At 41.4% G+C, this 27,931-nt stretch overlaps 1 protein-coding gene across 2 annotated transcripts in view; it reads right to left on the bottom strand.

The window, feature by feature from the left end:
• Positions 1-26,829, bottom strand: part of SPPL2A (signal peptide peptidase like 2A) — a 41,728-nt gene extending 14,899 nt beyond the window's left edge. The window contains exons 1-11 of one of the 2 annotated variants that reach the window (XM_035131169.3): positions 26,272-26,829; positions 21,425-21,544; positions 20,282-20,464; positions 19,340-19,423; positions 10,079-10,212; positions 8,796-8,947; positions 5,743-5,839; positions 3,313-3,414; positions 2,846-2,927; positions 1,428-1,502; positions 177-233 (exon numbers count right to left, since the gene is read on the bottom strand). In XM_035131169.3, the coding sequence (XP_034987060.1) occupies positions 177-233; positions 1,428-1,502; positions 2,846-2,927; positions 3,313-3,414; positions 5,743-5,839; positions 8,796-8,947; positions 10,079-10,212; positions 19,340-19,423; positions 20,282-20,464; positions 21,425-21,544; positions 26,272-26,325 (1,140 nt within the window). In that variant the 5' untranslated portion in view covers positions 26,326-26,829. The remainder of the gene's footprint in view (positions 1-176; positions 234-1,427; positions 1,503-2,845; positions 2,928-3,312; positions 3,415-5,742; positions 5,840-8,795; positions 8,948-10,078; positions 10,213-19,339; positions 19,424-20,281; positions 20,465-21,424; positions 21,545-26,271) is intronic. The other variant, XM_035131170.3, reaches the window with a different exon arrangement.
• Between the last annotated feature and the right edge of the window lie 1,102 nt (positions 26,830-27,931).

Genomic DNA, 27,931 nt, shown 5'->3' with positions numbered 1-27,931 from the left:
GCACATCTTTCATTATTCCACGTAACGAAAGTCAAAAGGATAGCAAAGTGCTAAACTTTAACTGGATTGTGCGTTAGTGCAAACTCAATACAATAGCAGCTATGAAAACTCAGTATTTAAATTCCTTACATAGCATGAGTATAAATTATGTATTTATCATATGACCATATGCTTACCATTTCACTACTATCCTTTGGACCTGTTGCCACTTCAACCATGATACTTTCTCCACTCTGAAATTTTAAATGGAGCATTGTGATACGGAATCATTCACCTAGCAAGTACATGGGTTTAATTGTTTATATTATTAAACATTCAGAATCTAATGTAATCCTCTTACAATGTATTTTGGCAGTACATTCCTCAGCAACTCCATGTGAAACAGAATGCACGAAAAGAAAACAGAATTGGTTCCTGAACCCAAGTGTACAGATTAGTATGAAAGAGATCTAATTTTGTGAAAAGCAGAATTAAGCAAAGTCAACTTCTGCAGAAGTACTGGGTAAATCCTGCTGCAGGTTTAATTTCCAAATAAGCTTGAAACGGTGCAAATTTGATAAAATTTCACCAGATACAGAAGAATCAAAAGCAGACGCCAACACTAGAAAAGGCCGACTAATAATTTGAACTTCTATGTATTAAAAGTAGTTTCAAACATGTGGATATTAACTCTGTTTTCTTTTCAAACATTACTCTCTGTGTTTCGGCAATAAGGCCTCTAAGGCAATTTGGTTGTTGCTTTAAGGCAATCAGAATTCGGAGTCCTGTAGCCTATCTTGCAGGAGATATGCAGAACACAACATTGGGAAGTTATTCTAAGTTTGTGGTATCACAGTGCCACTCAAAGGCTCTAGACTGTACTCTGCAACAGCCAAGGCTTCATGGCCTACTTTAGAATAATCTTAGAATTCACTCTTATTAGAATCCAGGTTTTTAAATTTCTAAAATATTAAAATGCAAGTGATTCACAGTTTTTGCCTCCTATTTTGCCAGGTCTCTCTTCAGGTGCATTTAACTGCCACCTGGATCTCACTACCAAGTGATGCTCAGTTATCCCTCATGTTGGTCTCATTTAGACACAAGGTAAAAACAATTCTCTTTACCCAGATCTTTGAAATGGAACCAACCTTCTACATGGACTTTGTACTGCTTCTGGTTCTGGTATATATTTAAAGTAGATAATTAAATGAGCAAATGAAATGAATTTGAATATGCAAAAGATATTTTTAAAAAAAATATATTTAAGGAACCACAGAAAAGAGGGGGAAGGAAATCAAGCTTTGAAATGTTAAATTGATTGTAAAACTAATGTAATGTATAAACCTGAAAAGTATAAATAAAAACTTTAAAAAATAAAAAATACACTTTAATACGTACAATATTGGTGTGCTTTAATGAAAAAAATAGTTATAAACCTGCATACTTACTTTTGTAAGGTATGGTGTGATGAAGACAAAAAAGACATCATATACAAGAAGGAGACCAAGCAGAATAACACATGACTAGAGAACGAAAAAAAAGTTATTTTTATAAAGCTCATGAGCAATCATTAACACTAACAAAAATAGAACAATCACATCATACTATTTAAATAAACTGGCAACATATGCTTGTAACACTAAACCATCGTTTAAAGCAATGTGTATCAACCAGAACAAACCTGAGTGAAAGCTGGCTTAGCATTATGTATGAACTGTATGGCTAGAACAAACTCATGGCTAGTTGCCAAGAAAGCTCACTAACCCACCATTTCAAAAGTGAAACAAGAATATTTTAAATCATATTTGGTTGGTACCCAACAATAGTCAGGATCCCATGAAAGTAAGATTAAAACACTAGAGAAGTCCTTTCCTTTCCTTCACTCAGGCACGTTAAACTTGTGTCCATAACACTGTCGTAAGTGACTTCTCACAACACTGAGACTTTGGCTTAGTTTGGACACAGTGCTAAACAATGGTTTAGCTAGTGTTAAGAGAACGCATTGAGCACTCCAAGAGCTCCCGCTCCTCTGGCATGGCCACAAGGAGCAAATTGGAAGCTTCCACTGATATTTGAATTAACCACCATTTAGTATGGTTATCAAAGAAAGTTTTAAGTATAAAGGATAAATACAATTCAATACAAGAAACAATATTCAGCTTACACTAGCAATTCTTTTTGAAAACAGAGTTATTTTATCCATAAAATAAAAAATAAAGTAATTTCAAAATGTTTTTTATTTCACTTCTCAAACTTATGTTTAGGACTACAACTTAGAACTAGATATTTTTGTAATGGTAGTTGGTATTCCCATTATTTGAATTACATCCACACATACCTACTGCACATTGCATACCTTGCCACTAGATTTTGAATTTAGTGTATGTTTTTAACATATATTGTCCAGAGGATTGAAAAATAGCTGCAAGCTCGTTCATTCTCTTTTGATTCCCTCTTCCCTTTTAATTTCTTGTTTAGTGCTAACCACAGTTTGTCATTATGGGCTGGATGGAAACACAAATCACTCTTGGCCAATCTGAACATCATGGCAAACTATGGTTAGCACTAAACAAGAAACTGAAAGTGATGGCGTATGAAGAAGAGGATAAACACATGAGCCTACAAGGTCATTTCCAGCCCTCCAAACCACGATTTGAAAAATTGAGCCAGTAGCACTTTAAGAAGAAATTTATGTGGTTTGGGAGCTGTATTTGACACAGTCTACTTCCATCAGATGCTCTAGCCAACCATAGCTTAAGCTGCAAAAATCGACTCAACCTTTCCCGCAGTCCAACACAGCATACACTCTCTAAAACTGGTGTTCTTTGTGTATTTTAGCTAGAATGGAAAGATTACTGTACAGTACCTTAAAGTTGGGCAATTTGAGTGTTTTAATAAAGTTCACGCAAAAAGCAATTCCCAGGATATCTTGCAAAATCCATACCCAGCTAGAACAAAAAAGAATTGTTGCAGTAAAACACAGGGACAAAATAGTGCACATAGGTGAAAGCTGCAATCCTCAACTCACTTATTACAGGGTAAACCCCCTTGAAAAGAATGCAATTAATTTTGGTACAAAAATGTATAGGATTGAGCTGTAAGGCCAGGATTCAAAGAGGCTCATGCAATAGCATCATATACAGTGCTTGTGGACGGGGGAGAGCAGAAGGGGAAAAGAAGACATCTAATGGAAAGGGAGAATGGAAAAGCCTGGCTGTCTATGCAGTCTTTGGACTCTGATCTAAATATTTTGAAGGCAACACAGATTTAGAAAGCAACAAAGTTAGCATTTCTCATCATTTCAATTCTGAATCTGAGGAACTATTCACATACCTATCGTCATTCCGAAACACTGCCCAAACAACAGATGTTGTCATGCATATCAGAGCGAGAAAAACGAGTCTCACTTCGAGGCTACTGTCCCAGCATGGAAACCTAAAAATAAAGCGGGACAATAATATGTTATAAACACAGCAAATAATACATCTAGTTCTCCAACAGATACCAACAAGGGCAGCTTGCCATCTATAGGCATCATCCAGAGCAATTTTCTCTGGGGTTTTTGCATTCCAGTCAAAGTATATTTTGTGTATGAGGAAGTGCCCTAGCTCTAAGGCAGAGGAACTGTTTTCTGCACAGAAAGTCTCAGGTTTGGTCCCCAGCATCTCTAAGTAGGAATGGGAGAGATTATTGTCTGAAACCCTGGACAATCAGTGAGCTGGCAATACTGACCAATGGACTCAATCAGTATATTGCAGCTTCCTCTAATAATAACTTCTAATACTTGCAGAGTGTTCAAAGCACTTCATGTGTATTATCAAGCTGCAACCCTCACAGCAACCCGATAAATATTGTTATCCCGCCCCCATGTTGCAGGTTTGGGTGGGAGGTTGAGGGGAGGAAGAGAAGCAGCTGACGGAATGACTTGCCTAAGGTCACCTAGTGAACTCATGGCAGAGATGAAACAGGAACTTCCTGATTCGTAGCTCAGTCTCTAACCAGACTGAGAAGGAATTGAAAGAAGAAAGAGGTGGCATTATAAAGGTGTTCTGGCAGGCAGATCCAAACATAGAAGATAAGGGGGTGGAGGGCTCTGATGGCAAGGGCAAGGAACCCATGTTGGCTCTGGGAGTTGGAAGGAAGCCAATGAATGAGCTTAAGGAGAAGCATCATGTGATCAAAGTGACATGAAAGGTGAATGGTTTGGCAGTAGAGTAGCATAAAGGGTCCAAGATGAGTCAACAGAAGAAAAGAGAAGGTTGCAGGTTGTCTGGTGAAAGACGGTCAGAAGATGAAGCAGAGTTTCTGCTGAGGGGATAAAGAGAAAAGTTATGAATCTTGGTAATGGACTGAACAGGGAGAGCAAATGAGAGGAATATAATATAAAGCCTAGACTGAATGCCTGTTGAAGGCATATGGTAACACTGGCAATGGATAATGAGAGAAGGGCTTGGGATGAAAGATGATAAATCCAGTCTTTGGCATATTGAGTTTTGGACAATAACATCCAAGAAGAAAACTGATAAGACTGAGGTGTAGGATTGGAGTGAGGAAGTAGAGAGAAAGCTGGGTGTCATGTGCATATAGGAACTACTGATGAGGATTTTGAGAAAAAACAGCAAACAGTTCTTTGAGTCACAGCAAAGAGAAGGAAAACAGGAAATGAGCTTCCACCTACGTGAACACTGAAATAATGATTAGACAGATAGGAAAATAATGTGGTGAGGACAATGTCACAGAGACTTATGGCTTAAAGGAGTCAGGCAGGAGAGAGAAGGGGGGGAAACAGACCATCTGTATCAAGGGCAGAGTAAAGGACAAGAAGAATGATAACTGAACAGAGACTATTAGATTTTGCAGCAAGGAGTGATTTTTCTGGGGGCACCTTCAATGGATTGAAAAGGGTGTAAACTGGGTTGGAGGAAGTCACAAGCACAGTTACGTTTCCGAGCACAATTCAAAGTGTTGGTGTTGGTGTTGACCTTTAAAGCCCTAAACGGCGTCGGTCCAGTATACCTGAAGGAGCGTCTCCACCCCCACCACTCTGCCCGGACACTGAGGTCCAGCGCCGAGGGCCTTCTGGCAGTTCCCTCGCTACGAGAAGCCAAGTTACAGGGAACCAGGCAGAGGGCCTTCTCGGTTGTGGCACCCACCCTGTGGAATGCCCTCCCACCAGAGGTCAAAGAGAACAACAATTACCAGACCTTTAGAAGGCATCTCAAGGCAGCCCTGTTTAGGGAAGCTTTTAATGTTTGATGAATTTCTGTATTTTAATATTTTGTTGGAAGCCGCCCAGAGTGGCTGGGGGAACCCGGCCAGATGGGTGGGGTATAAATAAGATATTATTATTATTATTATTAGAGGAGAGAAAGTCAAGACAGCAGCACACTCCCGGAGTTTGGAGGCAAAGGGGAGAAGAGTGGCAGCTGGAGAGGAAAGGTGGGTTAAGGGATGGATTTTTGAGGAATAGGGAAGACAGGGGCACATTTGCATGCAGGATGAAAGGAGGAAGAGGTGTTGGAGAGGGAGATCTGGAGATTAATTGCATGAAAAAGAGGGGAATAACAGCAGGTTGGGAAACAGAAGGATATGGAATCAGGGGAGCAAGTGGAGATGTGAGAGGATGACAACTGGGTAGTCGACTCATCAAGTGAGACACAAGAGGAAAGCATTCATTTTACAAGCCAAAAGCCTGACCATATAACATAATTTTTCTTAGCCGCAAAGCTATTTAGGAAAGTCATATGGAGTTATGGACTGTACCTGCATTGCCCATAAGGTATTTTTCTAACTATGGCATGAAGACAGTTGAACAGGCTCGATGCAGATGCGAGGCAGAAAACTGTGATGACGACATACACTGGACAAAAAAGGAAAATAAGGATACATTGGATACAAGCTATCAGAAGCATGCCATCACAAATTATTCAAGGGAAAAAAATATTGCTCATGCCAAACTGGATGGAATTATTGATGATGCACAATGGAAGACTATGTGGACCACTAGACCAGCAAAGTCTGTATCACGTTTGGGAACATACCCTAAAATAAATATAATGCGGGTGCAGGACACCTGTTCAGATCTCACAAATATCACTCAACTTTACTCCCATGTGCTGGCCAGGTTGCAATAGCAGGGGTGTGTACTGCCCCCTATTATGGGAGTGTCCATTGGCTAAAGCTTTTTGGAACAAAGTGTAAAGAAATTACGGACATTGTGACAGAACCACTGCAAATTATGTCTGAAGACATAAATATGGACATCAGAGCTAAGGCACTTCTAATCTTTTTACCAATGGCTGTGCAGCTTTTGATTGCTCAAAATGGAAAACCTAGAAATTTTGGACCTTGCATTGTGGTAACATTGAATTTAAGAGTTATACAGGGCAAAGCCCTCTTTATGTGGCTTGGTAGAATTTCATTACCGGTAATTATATTAACAATACCAGTCCACAACACCGGTTTTCAGCAGTTACCTATGAAAATCTGGAATTCATGACTGTGCTCTTTCAAATGTTACTTTCCTTTTACAGATTCCTTTGCCTCATTTTCTTCACCTCACTTGTATCACCTAGTATTTTGTTTTTTTATTCTTCGTAATATGGAATGTAACATTGCCTCTTCTGGGATGTTATTACACTTTTACGTCCGTCTACAGTATTTTGATTTATGCTTCTACCATACACAAACACTGAGCATGTTCACTCAAATGTAAACACTTCCACTGAGGTCAACAGGGTTCAGTTCCTAGTAAGTATATCTAGGATTGCAGCCACTGTTGTGTTTATGCATTTTCCTGAGGGAATATGCTTTGCCCTGAAGCCAATCCTGGTTTGGTGTTGCTTTGGGCTGACAGTTGCTTCTCCCCTTCTCTCTCATACTGCTATCTCCTTCCTGTTGTCAGTTTGCATTTCTTAGTGCAGAAAGTATTGATCTGATGTGTAGAGCTATTTCCCATTCTACTTAGTTCAAGAGGGTTCTGGAAGCTTCTCTGTGTGAAAGAAACAAGCAGAAGCTTCGTGATGTTTGGGTTATGCCTTCAGAGCAGCTGAGTGCAGCTGGTTTAAACTGGGTCTGTTATCTCTTTTGTCAAGGTCAAATTAACGATAAAAGAAAGGCCAGAAGGAGCCTGGGTTCCACTTTCTCTTTCTTTCTATCCCTCTCCCTTCTGTTGTGGTGTTCTGTATATACCGGTAATATGCTTAGAGTTAAGGTTCAGACTTACTATAAGTTATTGTCAGTTTAAGTTAAGTCTGCTGCAACTGGATTTCTTATGGGCTGTGCCAATCCTGAATGTATTGGATTTGTGACCATTATGCTCATTTGCCTTCAGTAGCAGCAAAGTTCTGCTGGATGAAATACAATTGCCTCTGGTCTATTTTTGGGGAATCCTAAAACATGTTTTTTCTCTGCTAACTATACATTGGAATCTACTCTGGATCAATATTGAGTAGAATTACATGACACCTGTTGGCTTGACTTTCACTTATGTCATCAATTGAGAGTCAATTGACAGCCTTAGGTAAGCCACACTCTCACAGCCTAAGTTCCCCCCGCAGTCTCTAAACAGGAATAATAATAAATGGTCTGTACTACAACATGCAGGATGCACGTGAAGGAAATCTGGACACTTTAGCTATATACACGTAATGCTGTTACTGCTATGCTCAAATGATGGATTTTTTCTTCATTAGAAGCAGAAGCTAAGTCCCAATTAATTTTGGATTTGGGCATCTCCCTGGTTTTTGCACCTGAATTTCAAAAGCCCATTGACTCAGAGAGATGACCAGAGGCTCGTCAGCAGATTCGTAAATTTGAACATGACCAAAACAATTCCCATTTTCCCAAGGTGGCCTCAGCTCACCATGGAGAGAAAAAACCTGAAGAAAAACTGAGAAAAAACCGAAGTTTGGGGATGCCTGCTTTAGAGGAAAGGTGGGATATATATATATATATATATATGTTGTTTAGTCATTTAGTCATGTCCGCCTTTTCGTGACCCCATGGACCAGAGCATGCCAGGCACTCCTGTCTTCCACTGCCTCCCGCAGTTTGGTCAGACTCATGTTGGTAGCTTCAAGAACACTGTCCTCTGTCATCCCCTTTTCCTTGTGCCCTCAATCTTTCCCAACATCAGGGTCTTTTCCAGGGAGTCTTCTCTTCTCATGAGATGGCCAAAGTATTGGAGCCTCAGCTCCAGGATATATATATATATATATATATATATATATATATATATATATATATATATATAGTGTCTACTTATTCTATCTATCTATCTATCTATCTATCTATCTATCTATCTATCTATCTATCTATCTATCTATCATCTATCTATCTGCCCCCCCCCAACAAGGAAGCTGTAGCTCAGTGGATATTTATTATAAAAATATCCACAGAGCTACAGCCTCCTTGTGGACAAAAGTAAGGAACATGCTTGCATATATAAAACCAAACAGAAGGAGAACAGAAGGAGCATCCTACGGAGAACTAAATAAAGCTATATAAATTCAGTGTTGAATTCAGGCATGGCCCCCAGTTTTCACTGAGTCTGTAAGCTTGAAATTGGGGCTGAACCACTCCAGACTCCTCCAGAAACACTAATAAATAATAAAAATACATCCCTCCCTATAAGAAGTGAAGCGTATCAGGAAAATGTCTCGCTAGAATGTTTTCTTTCTATTTTTATGGGGCATTCAATCATCAAGCCCCCACTTGCAACCTGGACCCAAGCCTACCACCTCAGCAGGAAGCAGTCTTAAGAAGGCATGGCAAGTTCAGAAGGTCAGACCAGAATAAATCCAAAGTCTCCTTACCTAGATATTTGTAGAAGTAGTACATCAAGACTAGCATAATACAACAAATGGCAACAAAGAAAACAGCGGTCATAGGAGTTAAAACCACATTTTCTTCACTATCTGATGAGTTGCTGCTGCTTCCATCATTTGAAGACCGCTTCAGACTCTCTCTGTGAGGATAAACATAAGCAGTTATAGGCTCTCACTGCATCTTGTTACCATTTTCAACATAGGTCAATATGTGGACATTTCTTTCTGCTGTAATGGATAGGCTTTTCTCAACTAAGCAACATTCAGCAAGATTACATCATGGTTCATAGACTGAATATATATTTATCTTATGGCATATGCAGAGCTTAATATTTATTAGTCCATTCATTAGTATTAATATGAACTTAATATCTTTCAGTCAAAAAAGACACCTGCTCTTAGGACTCCCCTATAGGAATGCTTTTTCTAGTTGTTCTGGTGGAGAAATGCCCACAAGAAGCATCAGACTTGAAATTCTGCACAGATTTCCCAGGAAACCTATTATCCTGCTCACAGATAATTCCTTAACAGTCCACGTAGCTTTTTCAATGCCAACAGTATTTTCCAGGCATTGTGCCAAAAGTGTCCCCATGGAGAAAACACTACAAAACAAAAATCAGGTAATTATCAGTTATAGATTTGATGCATATTTATACTGAATAAACATCAAATTAGTGAGATACTGAGATTCCTTTCTGTATTCAGCTCATCTCTAAGGAGTGCACTAAGCAGTGCACTTGGTCCAATCAGACTTTGTAGACCATAATGCTTTTTGGGAGACCTTTAACAAAGCCAGACAAGTCTACCATCAAACTGGGCCTTTTCCATGGGAATGCTTTCAGCACAATGAGTTGTATCCAACTGGCTGTCCTGCTCAGATGGAATTATCCATGAACAGGATACTGGGTTTATTGGGAAATCTGTGTGGTCCATCTTGTTCACTGGATGGCAGCAGCTCTCCAGGGTTTCAGACAGAGGTCTCTCTGAGCTCTACCTGAAGATGCTGGGGGTTGAAGCTTTTGCATGCAAGCAGACGCTCTAACTATTGTCTATTGCCCAGTTGCAAATCTATGGATTTCACCATCTTTTGCTCTTCCCATACAACTTATAGACCAGGACCTTGATCCTCACATATTTTTGTTTGAGAAAAAGAGAGATTCCCACTGGAACTGTTTGAGAGAAAGAGAGAACAAACACACAAACAAACAAAGCAAAATTGTCCCCATAGCAGCAAACTTTTCATATATTAAGGTTAAACCAAGAAAACTTACAGCTCTGCCATTCCACTCCAGTAGCCTCCCAATGCTACAGAGACCACAGCGATTAAAAAGATAACCACCATGCTGAAGTCAAATATGGGGGGAGGTGGTGAATATAATGTCACATTCACGTTATTTCCAAGATCCTGGAAATTATAAAAGCATCAGATTAGAGATGTCTGTTGAAAGGAGATGCTTTACATTTCAATATCTGACCATGATTCTGGGATATTCCGAAACATAGCCTTGCAAGGAAGTCCACTTTCCTTTTTTTTTTTAAATAGATATTTATTGATTTTCACAATAGAAAAAATAGAAAAAGGGTTTACAAAAGGTTAGAAGGGGTGGGGGGGATATGAATACAAAAAAGCAATATACAGAAATCAGGAAAAACAGAAAAAACCACAAAATAGAAAAAGATAGAAAAACTATATAACTTCTCTTTATCACAGTGCATATTGGGACCTCCTCGGGTTCCCGTCCCTGTGTTTTCTCAAACACACTTCTAATTTAGCAAATTCTACCTCTAAATATTCACTTTTAATCCTAACTTTCTTATTTTCTATTCTAGAATAACCTCTTTTACCTAATCCACAGATTTATTTGCTACTTAATTTCTATTCTTAAAATATTACTTTAGCATAATTTTTTAAATACAATTTAAAATCTTTCCATTCTTCTTCCATTGCTTGTTCTCCCTGGTTGCGGATTCGTCCGGTCATCTCTGCCAGTTCCATAAATTCCATCATCTTCATCTGCCATTCATCAATCGTTGGTAACGTTTGCTGCTTCCAATACTTAGCAATCAAAAGTCTCGCTGCTGCGGTGGCGTACATGAAAAAAGATACCTTTCTCTTAGGAATTTCCTTCCCTACAATGCCCACTAGGAATGCCTCTGGTTTCTTCACAAATGTGCCTTTTAGCACTTTCTTAAGTTCATTATAAATCTTATTCCAGAAGTCATTCACCAGTGGACATGTCCACCACATGTGGTAAAATGAGCCTATTTCTTTCTTACATTTCCAACATTTATTGTCGTTGTTGTGGTAAATCTTTGCTAGCTTTTCTGGTGTAAGGTACCATCTATACATCATTTTCATTATATTCTCCTTTAATACACTACACGCAGTAAACATAATGTTTTCCTTCCACAACTTCTCCCAATCCTCTATCATGATATTATGTCCCACATCCTTTGCCCACAAAATCATAGCATTTTTAGTTTGTTCATCTTTTGTATGCCATTCTAGCAGCAATTTATACATTCTCGAAAGTATTTTCGTCTTAGGTTCTAACAATTCTGTTTCCACCTTTGACCTCTCAGTTTGGAAACCAATTACTCTATCCATTTTAAACGCTTCATTTATCTGATGGTATTGGAGCCAATCATCCAATTTACCTTTCAATTCTTCATATGTTTTTAATTTAAATTGGTCTCCATCTTGAATCAACAAGTCTCTATATTTCAACCAACCGGTCTCCATATTTAATCTTTTACGAACCTTGGCCTCCAAAGGCGAAAGCCAATTTGGCGTTTTTCTTTCTAATAAGTCTTTGTATCTGGACCAAACCTTAAACAATGAATTTCTAACGATGTGCCTTTTAAAGCTTCCATGGGCCCTAACCTTATCGTACCACACGTATGCATGCCAACCATGAACATTATCATAACCTTCTAAATCCAAAATATCAGCATTTTCCAATGTAAACCACTCTTTCAACCAGCAAAAGGCAGCTGCTTCATAGTAAATTTTAAGATCAGGTAGAGAGAAGCCTCCTCTTTGTTTATCATCAGTCAATATCTTATATTTAATTCTTGGCTTCTTCCCTTGCCATATAAATTTTGATAGCACCTTTTGCCATTCTTTAAAACAACTCAGCTTTTCAATTATTGGTAGTGATTGAAATAAAAACAACATCTTTGGCAATACATTCATCTTAATCGTTGCTATACGGCCCAACAAAGACAATTTCAGGTTGGTCCACATTTCTAGATCCTTCTTAACTTCATTCCACACTTTCACATAATTATCCTTAAACAAATTTAATTTTTTTGCAGTCATATACACACCAAGGTATTTCACTTTTTTAACAAAAGATAAACCAGTTGTTTCTTGCAATTTCTCTCTCTCTTCCTTATTCAAGTTTTTATCTAATACTTTAGTTTTTGATTTGTTCAGTTTAAAACCTGCTACCCTTCCAAACTCTTGAATAACTTCCAGAGCCCTCTGTACACTGGACTCTGGATCTTGTAAAGTTAACACCAAATCATCAGCAAAGGCTTTAAGTTTATATTGTCTCTTCCCTACAGTTACACCTTTTATTTCGTCATCTTTTCTAATCCTGTCAAGCAGGACTTCCAGGACCGATATAGAGAGAGGACACCCTTGTCTTGTACCTTTCTCAATTCTAATCTCATCTGACACCATATTATTCACGATTATCTTAGCTTTTTGATCTGAATAGATTGCTTTTACTCCATTCAAAAAACCACTGCCCATTTCCATTTTTTCTAAATTTCTTTTTAAAAATAGCCAGGAAATATTATCGAACGCCTTCTCCGCATCTATAAACATAAGAATGGCTTTTTTATTTATCTTCTGCTCCAGCATTTCCAAAATGTCGACTATGTTCCTAATGTTATTTTTCAAATGCCTCCCCGGGAGGAAGCCAGCTTGATCTTGATGAATAAAATCTTTCAAAACCCTTTTCAGTCTGGAGGCTAAAATGTTTGCAAATATTTTATAATCCACATTAAGTAATGATATTGGGCGATAATTCTTAACTTGCGTTCTATCCGTGTCTGGTTTTGGTATCAGAGTAATGTAGGCCTCTTTCCAAGATTCGGGGGCCTCTCCTCCATTCAAAATTTCATTGCATAAATCCTTCAAAGGTTGTACTAACCAGTCTTTCATTGTCTTATAATATGCATCTGTCAAACCATCCGGTCCTGGGGTCTTGCCCGACTGCATTTGTTGTATAGCATATTCCACTTCTTGCGTTGATATCTGTTGGGACAGTAGGAATTTGTTCTCTTCTGGGATTTTATGCAGCCCAAATTTGTCCAAGAATTGCTCCACTTCCTCTTTGTTTTGATTTTCCTGTTTGTACAATTGTTTAAAATACTTCTGGAAGGATTTTTGTATCTCTGTCGGGTGCTCCAGATGCTTTCCATCTTGCACTAGACTTACAATAGTGTTCAATTTCTGCCTCTTCTTCAATTGCCATGCCAGTAACTTTCCACATTTATTTGCTGACTCAAAGGATTTCTGTTTCATCCATTTAATTTTGGATTCAATTTCTTGATTCATCAATTTAGAAAATTGAACTTGCAATGCCTTAATTTCTTTCTGCACCTGTTGATTTTTAGGATTTTCCCTCAATTTCTTTTCTTTTTCTTTCATTTGATTTAGAATCTTTTCTTTATTCGCATTGGCTTCTTTTTTCTTTATAGCATTCTGTTGAATTAGAAATCCTCTCATCACTGCTTTACTGGCATCCCATACAATTTTTTTCTCCGTTGTAGTCCTTAAATTTATCTCAAAATAATCTTTCAATACTTTTTGGGCTTTCTCCACTACTTTCTCATTTCTTGTTAACGCGTCATTCATTCTCCATCTGAAAGTTCCCTGGAGAGATACCCTTAAGTCTAGTAGTACAGCATTATGATCGGAGCAAGTTCTTGGGCAAATCTCAACATTATTTATTCTTGGTCCTAGCTCTCTTGTAATCCATATGTAATCGAGACGACTCCACGATTGTTGAGAATTTGAGAAAAAAGTCTGGTCTTTTTCCAATGGATTTTTCAATCTCCAAGTATCAATCAGATCAAAATTTTCAATCAAATCAAAGAAAGACTTTGGTAGTCTTCCTTCTTTGGTACAGGACTGTCTTTGTGATCTGTCCATTAATGTAGAGACCACTCCATTCATGTCTCCCATTAAGCATAGTTTGTAATCCAAATAGTCCAAGAGTTTATTATGTAGTTTCTTAAAAAACTCCGATTTTCCATCATTTGGTGCATAGACTCCCAGAATTAAAAAATTTTCGCCTTGCGATGAGATTTCCACTGCTACGTATCTCCCTTCTTCATCTTTAAATATTAACTTTGGCTTTAATTTTTCTTTCACGTAAATCACCACACCTCTCTTTTTAACATCATCCGAAGAGATGAATTCTTCACCAAACTTGTTATTCTTTAAAAGTCTTTGATGTGCTCTTGTAATATGAGTTTCCTGGAGGCATATTATGTCTAATCTTTGTTTTGCTAAAGTGTGGTAAACTTCATTTCTTTTCCGTTTCAAATTCAAGCCATTCGAATTCCATGACAAAATCCTCAGTGACATCTCTAAATTGCTGCCGCAGCTCCTGCTCCCAAGAAAGAATCTGAGTCTAGCTCAATCGGGTGTCCTGGTTGGCCTGGGGTGGAGGTTGCTAACCCAACTCTTAACAACTCTCTCTCTCGTGGTTCTGAAGAAATTCTCTCTGCTGTTCTGACCTGATCTTTATCTTTTTCTGTTGAAATTGGAAATTCAAGCCCTCCGGTAATTCCCACTTGTAATTAATCCCTTGTCTCTTCAAGATGGCTACCAAATCAGAATATTGGGATCTCAGGTCCAAAAAGAATTTTGGTAGGTCTTTAAAAATTATTATTGGCGTTCCTTGCACCTTTAAGGTCTTCTCGTAGTGTAGGCCCAGAATTCTATCTCTTTGTTCTCTTGTTTGAAATGACACCAAGCAATCACTAACCAGTTTCTTATCTCCTTTTGATTTTGCTCCAAACCTAAATGCTTTTATCATTTGTCCTTCCAGCTCTTCCTTTGATAGATTCCAGGCCTTCACAAATTCTTCAATTATTGCCTCTTTCAGGTCACTCTTCTCAATGTTAGGGAATGCTCTTATCCTGAGATTTCCTTCTCTTTGACGTAGTTGTACAAAGGCTAAAGCCACCTGGGTCTGATAGGCTTGCTTCTCTAGGTCAGGTACTTTTTCCTCCTCGAGATGGTCCAGTCTCTTCTCCACACCAGTCACCTGTGCTCTCACCTGCGCAATATCCTTAGAAATTGCACCCACTTCCTCCCGCAGTTGCCAAAGTTCCTCAGTAGTCCGTTGTTGTTCTCTCGTGTTTCGATCAAGAGCACTTATAATTTGTTCCTCCAAAGTAGCAGAGATGGATGATTTTTTCTTTCCTTTGCCAGTCTCTTTGCCAGTCTCTGTTCCAGCCATACTTCCAATCAATCCAATCAAAGCACACAGCTCAGTAAAGGTTTCCACTCAGATGCTAAGCAACTTAGGCCTTGAGCCCTCTGTCTCAGCCAGTAGTTCAGATGTCTTTTAGTCAAAGCAACAAAATACAATATAATCCAGTCAGTCTAGTGAAAGAGCAAGCCGTTCAGACGAAAATTCCACTCAGTAGGTTGCTTCAAATCAGTCAGTAAAAGCTCTTTCACCGCCAGTACCCTGTTTCTCATATTTTAAGACATACCCATAAAATAAGCCATAGCAGGATTTTAAGCATTCAAGGAATATAAGCCATACCCCGAAAATAAGACATAGTGATAGGCGCAGCAGCAATGCCGGCCGTGGCAGGAGGAGGAGGAAATAAATAAGACATCCCTTGAAAATAAGCCATAGTGTGTTTTTTTGAGGAAAAAATAAATATAAGACATGTCTTATAATATGAGAAACACGGTAGTCCAGATGTCTTTTTATCAGTGGAAGGATATAAACAAGTGTAGGCTAGCAGTCTTTTCAAGGTCAATGCTGGCATGAGACTTCCAAACTGCTAACTTATAATACAGTCTCTGTATGCTTGCCTGAATATTGAAACTGAAACTGGCTTATTAAAACAGTCCAAGGCAAAATAATCCAAGGCAAAGGAGCAATATTTCACACAGTCACACAATTACTTTATAACTCAAAGGTTGATACGTAGCATAGTCTATATAAAAAAAAGCATCCTTAAATCCTCGAAGGAAGGTTGCAGGCAAATCAAAGCCTGTCAAGGGGCAAACAGAAGTTCATATGGAGATTTCCTTTATACCATCACAATAGCGATCGGCTAGAGAGATCGGAACGAAGTCCCGCTTCCAGATTGCACAAGCAGTCTCAAATATAGATATTACTGTCCACTGCAGGGTATTTTCCAGAGCCCTGCTCTCCTTTAGATAATACTAAATCAAGAAATAAAGTTGCCAAGCTTTATCTTTAAAGTGCTGCGGAGACTGTCTTTGCTTTCAATCTTCCACAGGGGGGGGGGAGAACCCGACCTCCGTTTTTTTTAGGTTCCCCTTTGGCCAAATCCGTCCAAATTAGATATTTTAGAAGCTTTTAAAGTTCATTACTCACACTGGCCAGATGGTTCCATGTTGATATTGTAAGTTTTGAAGGAAATTGGTTGCTGTTCCGCCGCCAGTAATCGGAGCTTCTCCTTTAAGGGAAAGCGCTGTACCCGCTGTGCCGTGCCTTCCACCTTCCCACTCTCGCGCTCTTATTAGAGCTCTTCGGGGGGAAGGGAGGCAAAAGAAAAGACATCTGCCGGGTTCCCCAAGTCTTCGGAACTCTCTATCCGAAGTTTCGGGGGGCTGCGCGCTCTGCAGACCCCCCAGAACCCCTTAAAGGACCGGGAGGAATCTCTCCCGCAGCCGCCGGCGCTCGCAACCAACCAGGAAGTCCTTTACCAACCCACTTGCTTACACATGCATATTTTAGTCATTTGTAGCACATCAAATGGCCAGAACAAGAAAAGAGCTAGGGTGGTTCCAGTTTTGAATGAGGAGATGCAGGTTCAAAACCCCATGAAGATCACTGGATGACTTTGAGCCCTGCCAACCTAGCCTACCTCACAAGGTTGTAGAAAGGACATAGTGGAGAAGCAGGGAGAACATGAAAAAAAGTCAGCAAAGAGAATAAACTCTTCTCCAATGTACAAAAACACTAGCCACCAAGAAGCAATTCTCATTCATGATGTGAATGTAGAAGCCTGCGGCAACAAAACTATTCACAGCTCAATCTTCACCCATTGGCCTGGTTTGCATGTCAGGCTAAGCCAAACCGTGGCTTAACACTGGCATGCAAGCGTGCAGCACCAGGACCATCTCTGGGTGGCCGTGGACACCCACAAAAATTTTAATAAGAGGTCCGGGGCCCCCTCAGTATTCCGCAGCTAGGCGGGCTCCGTCAGGCCCTCCCCATCATAGTAGCAGGAGGCCCAATGGAGTCTGTCACAGCCTCAGCAGGCCCCTCCAGACCTTTTGGAAGGCATGCCTGGCATTCATCCCCAATAATTTTGCTGCTGCACTTCAATTGTTAGGATCTCTTACTCACAAGTAGGACCCTGGCAGAGACACATGCCCAACTGGCATGTTCCCTCCCTCCTGGTCATTCATTCGGGAGCTTCAAATGGTTTCTTCAGCCCAAACATCACAGCGACTGATGCCAACAGACATCAGCACACTTACGGATCCGCAGTTTGTTCAGTTGCATAACAGAACTCAGTAGCTCAGCATCTGGCTAATCTACGTTTATTTACATATAAACACACACGGAGCACGACAACATGGCTCCCTCTCTCTCTAGCATCAGGCAGCAAAGAGAAAGAACAAAGGACAATAGTTCCACTTCAGGAAACACAGTAACACAAACATCCTGTTTCCGTCATGTCCCACTCTGTGGAATGAAAAACATATACCATCATGCGATATACAACAATCCCATGACTGCAGCACGGGGAATGAATCTCCAACAGCAATGAGCTAAGCCACTCTTTGGTTTAGTGTGTCATCTGAACCCAGATTCATGGTTCAGCTCTCCTGGACAAAACTGTCAGATTGCATTTCTTAGTACTGAAAGTATTGATCTGATGTGTAGAGATCTTTCCTGTTCTGCTTAATTCAATGGGGTTCTGGAAGCTTGTCTGTATGAAAGAAACAAGTAGAAGCTTCGTGATGTTTGGGTTATGCCTTCAGAGAAGCTGAGTGCAGCTGGTTTAAACTGGGTCTGTTATCCTTTCTGTCAAGGTCATGGTGACTATAATGGTAAGACCAGAAGGAGCCTGAACTCACTTTCTCTTTCTATGTCTTTGTTCTGATATGGTGTTCTGTTCTGTATGCTATAGTGTTAAGGTTTAGTCTTATAAGTTATTGTTAAGTTTAAGCTAAGTCCGTTGCAACTGGATTTCTTATGGACTGTGCCAATCCTGAATGTATTGGACTTGTGACCATTCTGCTCATTTGCCTTTAGTAAAGCTCTGCTGGATGAAATTGCCTCTGGTCTATTTTCTGGGAACTCTGCAACGTGTTTAAGTTTTTTCCTTCACACACAGACGACAAAATCATGAGACATAAATCATAGGAGAAACCTTGGTTGCAGCATGTAGTTAGTGTGAAGAGAACTAACTGATGAACCAGGGTTCGGACAACATGTTAAACTAAGCCATACTTTATCACTATTGTATGAAAAGCAGCAACACAAAATGAATAAAATAGGATGCAAAAAAAGAGGATTTCAGCTGCAAGCATAATCTACCATGGCCATTTAATAAGCCAAGTACATCATGCTCCTTCATTCTGGTTGCAAGTGTTCTATTGAAAAATGAGCACACAGTGGTAAAAATTAATGCTGACAAAGACAAACAAAAAAGAGGAAATTTGTCAAGTAACTGTCAGAGAAGAAAATAATGTACAAATATTGTCATTGTACCCAACTAAGTCCTAGACTCATTGAAATAAATGAGTGAGTCATGATCTCTGATTTCAATAGGTCTACTCTGTGTAGGAATGAGTTGAATACAGCCCTTGATTAAGGTGCTTTGTTTTGGACAAAGATGTTTTATCTAGCATCTGCTCTTTTATCAGAGCAGATAAAAAACAAGTTAGTGAAGTCAAGACAACATAGCAAAGTATTTTCAGAGACTTCAAAGTACAGTGGTACCTCGGGTTAAGTACCCAATCTGTTCCGGGGTGTTGTTCGCACCCCGAAAAGTACTTAACCCGAGTGGGGCTTCTGTGCATGTGCGCGTGGCAGAACCTGGAAGAAAACACTGTATCTTTGAAATTTACATCCTAGTAATCAGAAACTGAAAAAAAGCAAAGGAGATACAATGAGATGCTGCAAAAAGTGTATTTATCTGATTGGATTTCACCTGACCAAGTACTGAAAGAGGGGAGAAGAGGGAAGAAAGATGCGAAAGAGGCCCAGAAGTGAAATCAAAATCTCTCATTTTCAAACCCGTTTCAACTCCCATTTTCCGAAGCAATCCAGAAAAGTACTTACCTCTTTCAAATTAATTATATCTTCATTCCTTACAAGTGCAATTGGGATGGTGATGTTTGCAGTCTTGTTACCATAAGGAGTATCCTAGAAAAAGGACACTCTTAATGCATCTGCTTTACTGAACCAATCCCTACTACTCAAATATTCTGTCTTATCCCTAGGTCCATACTACATATTACTGCAGATTAATATGGCAGATCTGGATCATGGTATGCAACCAGAGCTGTAACTAGGTGATCTGGCCATGGACAAATTAGCTCTTCTTTCTGCCTCTCCTCCAGCCGCCCCCCAACCCATTCAATTCACCCTCTATTTAAAACCACTTCTTATGAGGCAATATTCAATATTTATATTTATGGACATATTTTAAAGCGGATTTTGCACCCCCCCCATCACCTGCGCCCCTGGTGGGGACCCACCTCACCACCCCCCTAGCTACAGCCCTGTATGCAACCAGTCCAGGATGGCACTCACCTGAAAAATCAGGTATGCAGCTTGGGGTCAATCTTGGACTCATTGCTGTCTGGAGAGGCACAAGTGCCTGGCAGTGCCCAGGAGTGCTTTTTATGAGTGGCATTTTGTACACCAGCTTTTTATCTGTTGCCATCACCTATATAATATTTTCCCTCTTCAGTTCTCACCATCAATATCAGCAAAAAGGAAAGGGTATTTATGATGGTGGCCACCAAAATACAGAACTCCTTTACAACCGACAGAAGCCTTGCCCCTTCAATCCTAACCCTAGATTAAGATTTGGTAGGGCCCGCGGGAACCGAATAAAATTGGGCAAGTTCTGGATTACTGTCAGGTGGCCATCTCAGATTCAAAAAGGGGGGAAACACCACCACCTTAATGAAACCCACAGTAATGTGACAAAAACAACCACCACAATTTAAGCAAAACATTTTTTGTGCAAAAGCAGCCATGTATATTAGAACTTACTATGCCAGTTTTACTGGCAATGAGCAGCATTTTAGCACCGAGTTTCTGAGCGATCTCTGCCTTCTCTACAAAAGTGCAGTTTCCTCTCGACACGACGATTGCTTTGTCCTTGACAGTTTCACGAGTGGCATCCGAGGGACTACAAAGCAATTTGGGGGTCAAGATCTCCAGTCTTGTATACGTCTGAGATGGAAAAGGAAAAGATTTTTTAATATTTAAAATTGGAAGCACAAGAGTGAAGTTGAAAAGCCATTAGCAAAGAAAATGCACTTCCAGACACCTTGGTGGTTTAGTTTAATACAGTCATACCTCATGATATGTCTGCTTCATGTTGCGTCTTTTCAGGTTACGGACGCACCAATCCCAGAAGTCCCGGAATGGGTTACCTCCGGGTTTGGTGCATCTGTAACCTGCGCACATGCGCTAAAACGCGCTTTGCGCATGTGCAGAACCGCTGCATTGCGTCACACATGTGCACAGATGCAGCACTTCATGTTGTGGCCTTTTCATGTTGCGAACGGGCCGCCGGAACGGATCCCATTCGCAACATGAGGTACCACTGTATTGTATTTACTGTACCTCTCAGACTGCTAGCATGGGATACTGTTTCTACATGTTTTCCCCACATTAACACTCCTTGCAAGTAGAACTCTAGTCCAGCATCCAGACTAGTCATCTGTTTGCAGCAAGTTTCTTTTACCAGAGGAATATTTGCAACTATTATCTGAAACCATTCTACTACAGTGGTACCTCTACTTACGAATAACTCTACTTACGAATGTTTCTACTTACGAACGGAGCTCCGTCCGCCTTCTTGGATGCGGTTTAGATAGGATTTTTTCTACTTACGAATTTTTAGATAGGGTTGCTTCGACTTACATTTTTTTTCTACTTACGAATGTGCGTTTGGAACGCATTAAATTCGTAAGTAGAGGTACCACTGTATTTCAGGCCTCAAAACCACTTCATTCTCACTACATTTTGTTGCACACATAGATCTAGCCTTACTTCAAGGTACACCCATACCATACATGGCATAGACTAGATGGAAAGATTGTGCCATTAGGATGTGAATGATTGTGACATATTTTTCCAAGGAAAAGTCAATTGATTCTTAGGAAACACAAGAGTATAATTACTTACAACATTCTTTAAGGCACTAGGAAGGGAGGTCCACTCAGAGTTATAATATATGCAGTAGTCCTTTGTTAACTGAGGATTATCGATCTGAATTGCATGCACGATTCCTCGACTGGCGTTGACCTATAATTGAAAACGATTTTTTTCCATTAAACACTTTAAAATGTGAATGAAAATGCTGAAAGGGTTTTAGATTATGCAATACCAAATAATTTCTTATAAAAGCATAATACTAGGATCCCAATACTAGGAACACAGTAGGGCCTTTCAGAGCACTTTCATACAGCTCAGATTTCCCTCCAAAACTGAAATATTAATATGTTAAGAACATGGGGAAATGGGACTCTAACACTGGCAAGTGCTTGATCTACAAATTAAGAACTATGAAATTTGCACTATGAAATTTGCATAAGCCAAATACCTATACAGTGGTGCCTCGCTAGACGAATTTAATTCGTTCCACGGGTCTTTTCTTATAACGAAAAAATTCGTCTAGCGAATCCCATAGGAATGCATTGAATTGTTTTTTAATTTTTTTGCCCATAGGAACGCATTAATTGAATTTCAATGCATTCCTATGGGAAACCGCAATTCGCTAGACGAAAACACATTCGTCTAGCGAGGCAACCTCCACTAGAAAAAACCTTTCGTTAAGCGAAAATTTCGTTAAGCAGGGCATTCGTTAAGCGAGGCACCACTGTACTTCATAAACTGATACACGTTAATTTCATTGTTATTATATTTGCTAGCAGTTTTTCTCACAGAGTGACCCAAGGTAACTTACATTAAAACCATTTAACAACATTAAATGGAAACAAAAAAGCATAGTTAAACAGATAAAACACATTGGGGTTTACTGATCCCATCCCACTAAAAGAAGCCCAAATGCCACCATTCTAATTAATAGCCAAAAGCTTGGGTAAAGAGAAAGGTCCTTTCCTAGTGCCTAAAATAGATAAAGATGGTGCCAGGCATGTCTTCCTGGGGAAAGCACTGGAATCCTGAGCTGCATAGGCCTTATAGGTCAAATCTTTTACTCTGAATTGAGCCCAAAAATGAACACTGGTAGCCCAGCACATTTGTTCCAGAATCAGTGTTATATCCTCAGACTGTCCTGCCCCAGTCAACAACTGGCTAGCTGCAATTTCTGAACCGTTTCTACACCAGCTGCAGTTTCTGAACCATTTTCAAAGGCAGCCCAACATATAGTAGTGCGATTGCAGTAGTTCCTCATTGGGACCATAAAATCATGGATTATTAAGCATGATCTTCATGTACCTATGCTCGTGCCTTGTTGTGAGATGGGAAACCAACCAGCAAGACACAGATAACCAGAGCTTCCCATTATGCATGAACCAGGAACTACTGTTAAGGTTTTCCAAAGAAATATAACTTTAAACCATGCTTTGAAATCCTGGCTTGTTTAGAATCAATTTACCATATTTTCCTGGTCCAAACATTAACAGGAAACTATGGTCAACTGCAGCTTCCAGGCTTGCGCAAAGGTGCACGGAACTTGAGCATGCCCTTGTTTCAGAAGTAAGGATTTGATAGGCCAAACACAGCTTGCACAAGAGATGAAATGAAAACAGTACCAACAGTATTAGTGAATGTTCAGATTTCTCAGATTGTACCGTAACAGTATATGTAGTAACAATGCTTACCAAGGATCAATTGCCTCAGACAGATTTGCAGAGTATTTAAAAAGTTTCAGCAAACACTTATTTAAGACTTCAGAATCAAGTGTGAAAACATTCTTATTTCTAGCATTCATCCAAGGACAGAATTACATGTTACAATAAAGAATGTGTGTAATGAAACAGCAACAACTGCTGCTTCTCAGATTAAGTATTCCTCTCAATGGCACTTTTCACTAGAAGCAGCTGCTGCAGCTCAGTGACAGGAAAGCAGCACTCCTGAAACCTTTCACCCACAATTCCCCCCAAATCCTCTCACTCCCAAACAAGATTCCAGACATGCATTTGTGAAGATACACCTAACTTTACAACCCTATAGTGGGGAGGGGTGGGGGTGGGGGGTTGTGGGGAAATGAAGGTTGGGGAAAGGGTTAAGCTTCTCCTCCCACCTCTTCTCCGAATTGTCCCTTTGCACTTATCAAGGATTTTTGACATACAAATCTGATGTAACATAGAATTCTTCCTCAATCCCACTCATGGAAGTACTGGTATGTTAACAGAATGCACTGTGCAGGTCTCTTTACCTCAAAAGGAGCCTACATATCTGAGCAGGAAGCACTTAGATTCATCTGGACAAGTAGATTTTTTAGCAAGCTGCTACTGATGTCACCCCGTGACGGGGTGAGCTCCCGTTGCTTGGTCCCAGCTCCTGCCAACCTAGCAGTTCGAAAGCACATCAAAATGCAAGTACTGTAGATAAATAGGAACCGCTATAGCGGGAAGGTAAACGGCGTTTCCATGTGCTGCTCTGGTTTGCCAGAAGCAGCTTTGTCATGCTGGCCGCATGACCTGGAAGCTATACGCCGGCTCCCTTGGCCAATAAAACGAGATGAGCGCCGCAACCCCAGAGTCGTCCGCAACTGGACCTAATGGCTCAGGTGACCTCAGTGGCATGGAGTGCCTTCCATCAGCCTTGGCTCGTAGCCCAAACTGCACTATCCGGATAGGGATAACCGTCTATACTCTAGTAATGTCTAGGTTAGATTTCTGTATCTTGTTATATGTGGGCTGCCTCTGAAGATGGTTCTGAAACTTCAGTGGCCAGGTTGCTCTCCGGGGCAAGATGGTTTGAGCAAAGAACACCAATCCTGGCCCAACTGCACTGGCTTCCAATTTCTGGGCCCAAATCAAAGTGCTACTTTTAACCTAGAGCCAGTGTGGTGTAGTGGTTAAGAGCGGTAGACTCGTAATCTGGGGAACCGGGTTCGCATCTTCGCTGCTCCACATGCAGCTGCTGGGTGACCTTGGGCTAGTCACAATTCTTTGAAGTCTCTCAGCCCCACTCACCTCACAGAGTGTTTGTTGTGGTTGAGGAAGGGAAAGGAGAATGTTAGCCGCTTTGAGACTCCTTAAGAGTCGGACACGACTAAACAACAACAACAAAGGGTAGTGATAAAGCGGGATATCAAATCCAAACTCTTCTTTTTAAATGACTCAGGACCACAATACATCAAGGACCACTTCTCCCCATATGAACCAACTTCTCCCCATATGAACTTCTCCCCATATGAACCAACCTGGACCCTACAATCATCAACTGAGGTCCTTGCTCATTGCTGCACAAGAGGTCCAGCTGGTGGCAATATGAGAATGGGTCTTTCTGCGTTGGCTCCTCACTTATAGAATGCTCTCCCCAGAGAGACTTGCCTGGCACCTTCATTACACATCTTTAGATGCCAGGTGAATACATTCTTCTTTCCCAAGTCTTTGGCTAAGTAAACAATCTATGTCTTTTTAAAGTGTGTGTGGTGTTATTGTTATTACCTTATGTATTTTTGTGTTTTTACACTGTAAACTGCAGTGCAATCCTCAGCTGAAAGGTGCTGCAGAAATCGGAACTAACTAACAAATAAATCATTTATTTTAAACCGCATTGTTGTTGTTGTTTAGTCATATAGTCGTGTCCGACTCTTCGTGACCCCATGGACCAGAGCACGCCAGGCACTCCTGTCTTGCACTGCCTCCCGCATTAGTGAGTGCAAATACAAATTTAGGCCTGGTAATAATCTAAGAGCCATTCCATCACATTAATAACACAACCTGGGTTGGGATGATGCAGATAAAGTCTCTGGCATAATTCTCAATGCCTGCAGTTACCAAAGGCAGGGAGCAAGTTTAGCTCCCAAACCTAATGGTGCAAATTGCACCCTTTGACTTTCCCTCACAAAACTGAAGGCAGGGAAAAGGGCTTTAAGCACTTTTCTAAGGGTAAAAAAATGCTGTACTTGGGGACATTTGGGGGGAGTGAGGAGCAAGGATAAAACTTGACCCGCATCCTGGACTTGCGGTTATCCCAACAGCCACTGAATGAGATCATGCCAGGGTGTGCGTACATACACACACACACACTCCCCTACACATCTACAGCAAACCTGTACACAGACCCATCATTACCTCCTGGAATCTCTGAAATATTCAAGCCCTACCTACTAGAACTGGAAGCATTTTGTGAATTCATAGGAACAGCCAGCAAAAAAAAAATAAAAAAAAATCCACACCATCTCCCATCAGATCTCAGTGGTTCCCAACGTGGGGCACACACACCACAGGGGGACAATTTGATTTTTAGGGGGGGCAATTCAAGAATGAATTATTAACAGTGAATGGCCTTTTAAGCTTCCTACACGTGAATAGGACCTCGCTTTTGGAATAATAAAAATAATATGTCACACGGGGGGGGGGGTTTGGCAATCAGGATTGTAGAGATGCTTAGGTGGGGCATGGCCAAAAAAAGGTTGGGAACCACTGATTCCACATTCAGTTCCCAATCCGGTGCTCCTGGAGGAGGGAGGGAAGCCGGGAGCGCCGGCAATGGCCAAGGTACCGGTTTGCTTCCTCATCCCGACCTACCAATAGCCATGGAGGTTTCTTTTCTCTCTCTCTCCCCCCCCCCCCCCGATCTACCCACAGCCATTAAGTTTCGTTAGTCCCGGACTGTGATTCTGTTTACGTGGCAAAGCATTTTAGAAGAACCCGGTATCGCAAACGTACACACGGGATCGATCCCCTGCCTCTCAGAAACGCCCCTCGCTAGGAAAGCTTCCCCGGTTTCCCTCAGGAAGCCGCCCCGACCGCCCCCCCCCGGAGGGGGCATGCCACGACCGGCGCCCGGTGCTTCGGAGGCCCGCTTCCGGGCCCAGGCAAACCCCTTACCAGCGGGAGGAGCAGGCCCCAAAGGGCGGCCCGGAGCAGCCGGGCGGCCCCCATCCTCCTTCCTCGACTCCTCGCCGCCGCTGGAAACGGGTCTTCTTCCCTCGCAGCACCTTCCGGCCCTTCTCCCCCGCGCCTCTCTTTCTCTTTAACTCACAAACCCCGACCCAAACGAAATCACGCCCCGGTTTCTCTCGCCGTATCCGCGAGGAGCGGACGGCCAGCCTCCTCTTCGCCGTCGAGCTGCTCCGCTTCTCCTTTCGTTTCGCCCGGCCGTCTTGAAGCAGCGAGTCCCAACGGGTGGCCTTTTTCTGGGCGGGATTTCGCCGCGGGGAGAGGCGGCCCGCGCGGAGCGCCTGAGGGGAAGCCCAAGATGTCTCCAAGGTCTCTCTCGGGCAGCCCTCGAGGCCTTTGGGCACCGCGGGGGAAAGAGACGGCTGCTTATTTTTGAGGCCCCGGGGGTTGGGGGCTGCCGGGTAGGGGAATGGGGCGAGTTTGAGCGGCCGACGGTTCTCTGAGCATATTCAGAATTCCTCGCGGGGTTCCTGCGCCTGTTTCTGAGTTGCCCAAAAGCCGAAACAAAACACGCCTAATACCGAAGTGTCTCTTCCCTTTCGCTTAGTAAAGGAAACAAGGCGGCACTAGGTGTATGGCTCCATATGAAACCTCTCCAGAGCAATTTCACAATTTAAAAACACTTGAAATTCTCTCTTTTTTCCTCCCCCACCTCCCCGTATTTTCTTACCTTACAAGCCCAGCTGAGCTCCCTTTTGGGAGGAGTGGGGCATGAGATGTTTAAAATTTAAAGAGTTTATTATTATTCAAAAAGCCCGAGGATGTCTTTTAGTCTTTGTTTTAATAGTGTCTTTTAGTGTAACATCTCCCCCTCCCCCCCCAAAAAAATTATATTGGACAGAAAGAATGCATGTTCTGCTGAGGCTAGTAAAACTCATAATATTTGGTAATCATGCGCTCAATGTCGCCCTTTTTGGATGCATGTGACATTCCAGGTTACCTGACATTTGCCCCAGGTGTGGTCCTGCCCTACTGGAATCTACTAACATCCAGTGGATTTATATCAGGGCTCCTCAAACTTTTTCAGCAGGGAGCTGGTCCACTATCCGTCAGACCTTGTCGGGGGCTAGACTATTTTTTGGGGGGGGATGAATGAGGGACAATGAGCAGCGCGCGAAAGGGCTCAGGAGAGGGACTGCCTTAAATGGCGGCCGTTTGAGAGGGGTACTCATCCAACTGCGGCTCCTGTGTCTTGCGAGGGAGAGGGAGGGAGGGAGAGGGAAAGAACACGTCCACTGGCGATCCACATGGAGGTTCCTGGACTGTCCGCAGGCCGGATTTAAAAGGCAATTGGGCCTGATCCGGCCCACGGGCCTTAGTTTGCCGACCCATGATTTATATGGTACACAGGTTACACAGTCAAATGTTACATTTGAAATCATTGCTCCAAGCATGAGTTTAGAGACAGGAAGAAGACATGTTATGATTTACCATGTTTGTGTAGGTGATTCTGGGTGTAAAGGTAAAGGACCCCTGAATGGTTAAGTCCAGTCAAAGGTGACTATGGGTTTGTGGCGCTCATCTCCGCTTTCAGGCCGAGGGAGCCGGTATTTGTCCACAGACAGCTTTCCAGGTACTGTGGCCAGCA

This window comes from Zootoca vivipara, chromosome 13 (genome assembly GCF_965207765.1).
Source record: "Zootoca vivipara chromosome 13, rZooViv2.hap1.1, whole genome shotgun sequence".
Classification (NCBI taxonomy): domain Eukaryota; kingdom Metazoa; phylum Chordata; class Lepidosauria; order Squamata; family Lacertidae; genus Zootoca; species Zootoca vivipara.
Note: the sequence above shows the minus strand (reverse complement) of the source record. Positions and strands in the feature narration are given on the sequence as shown.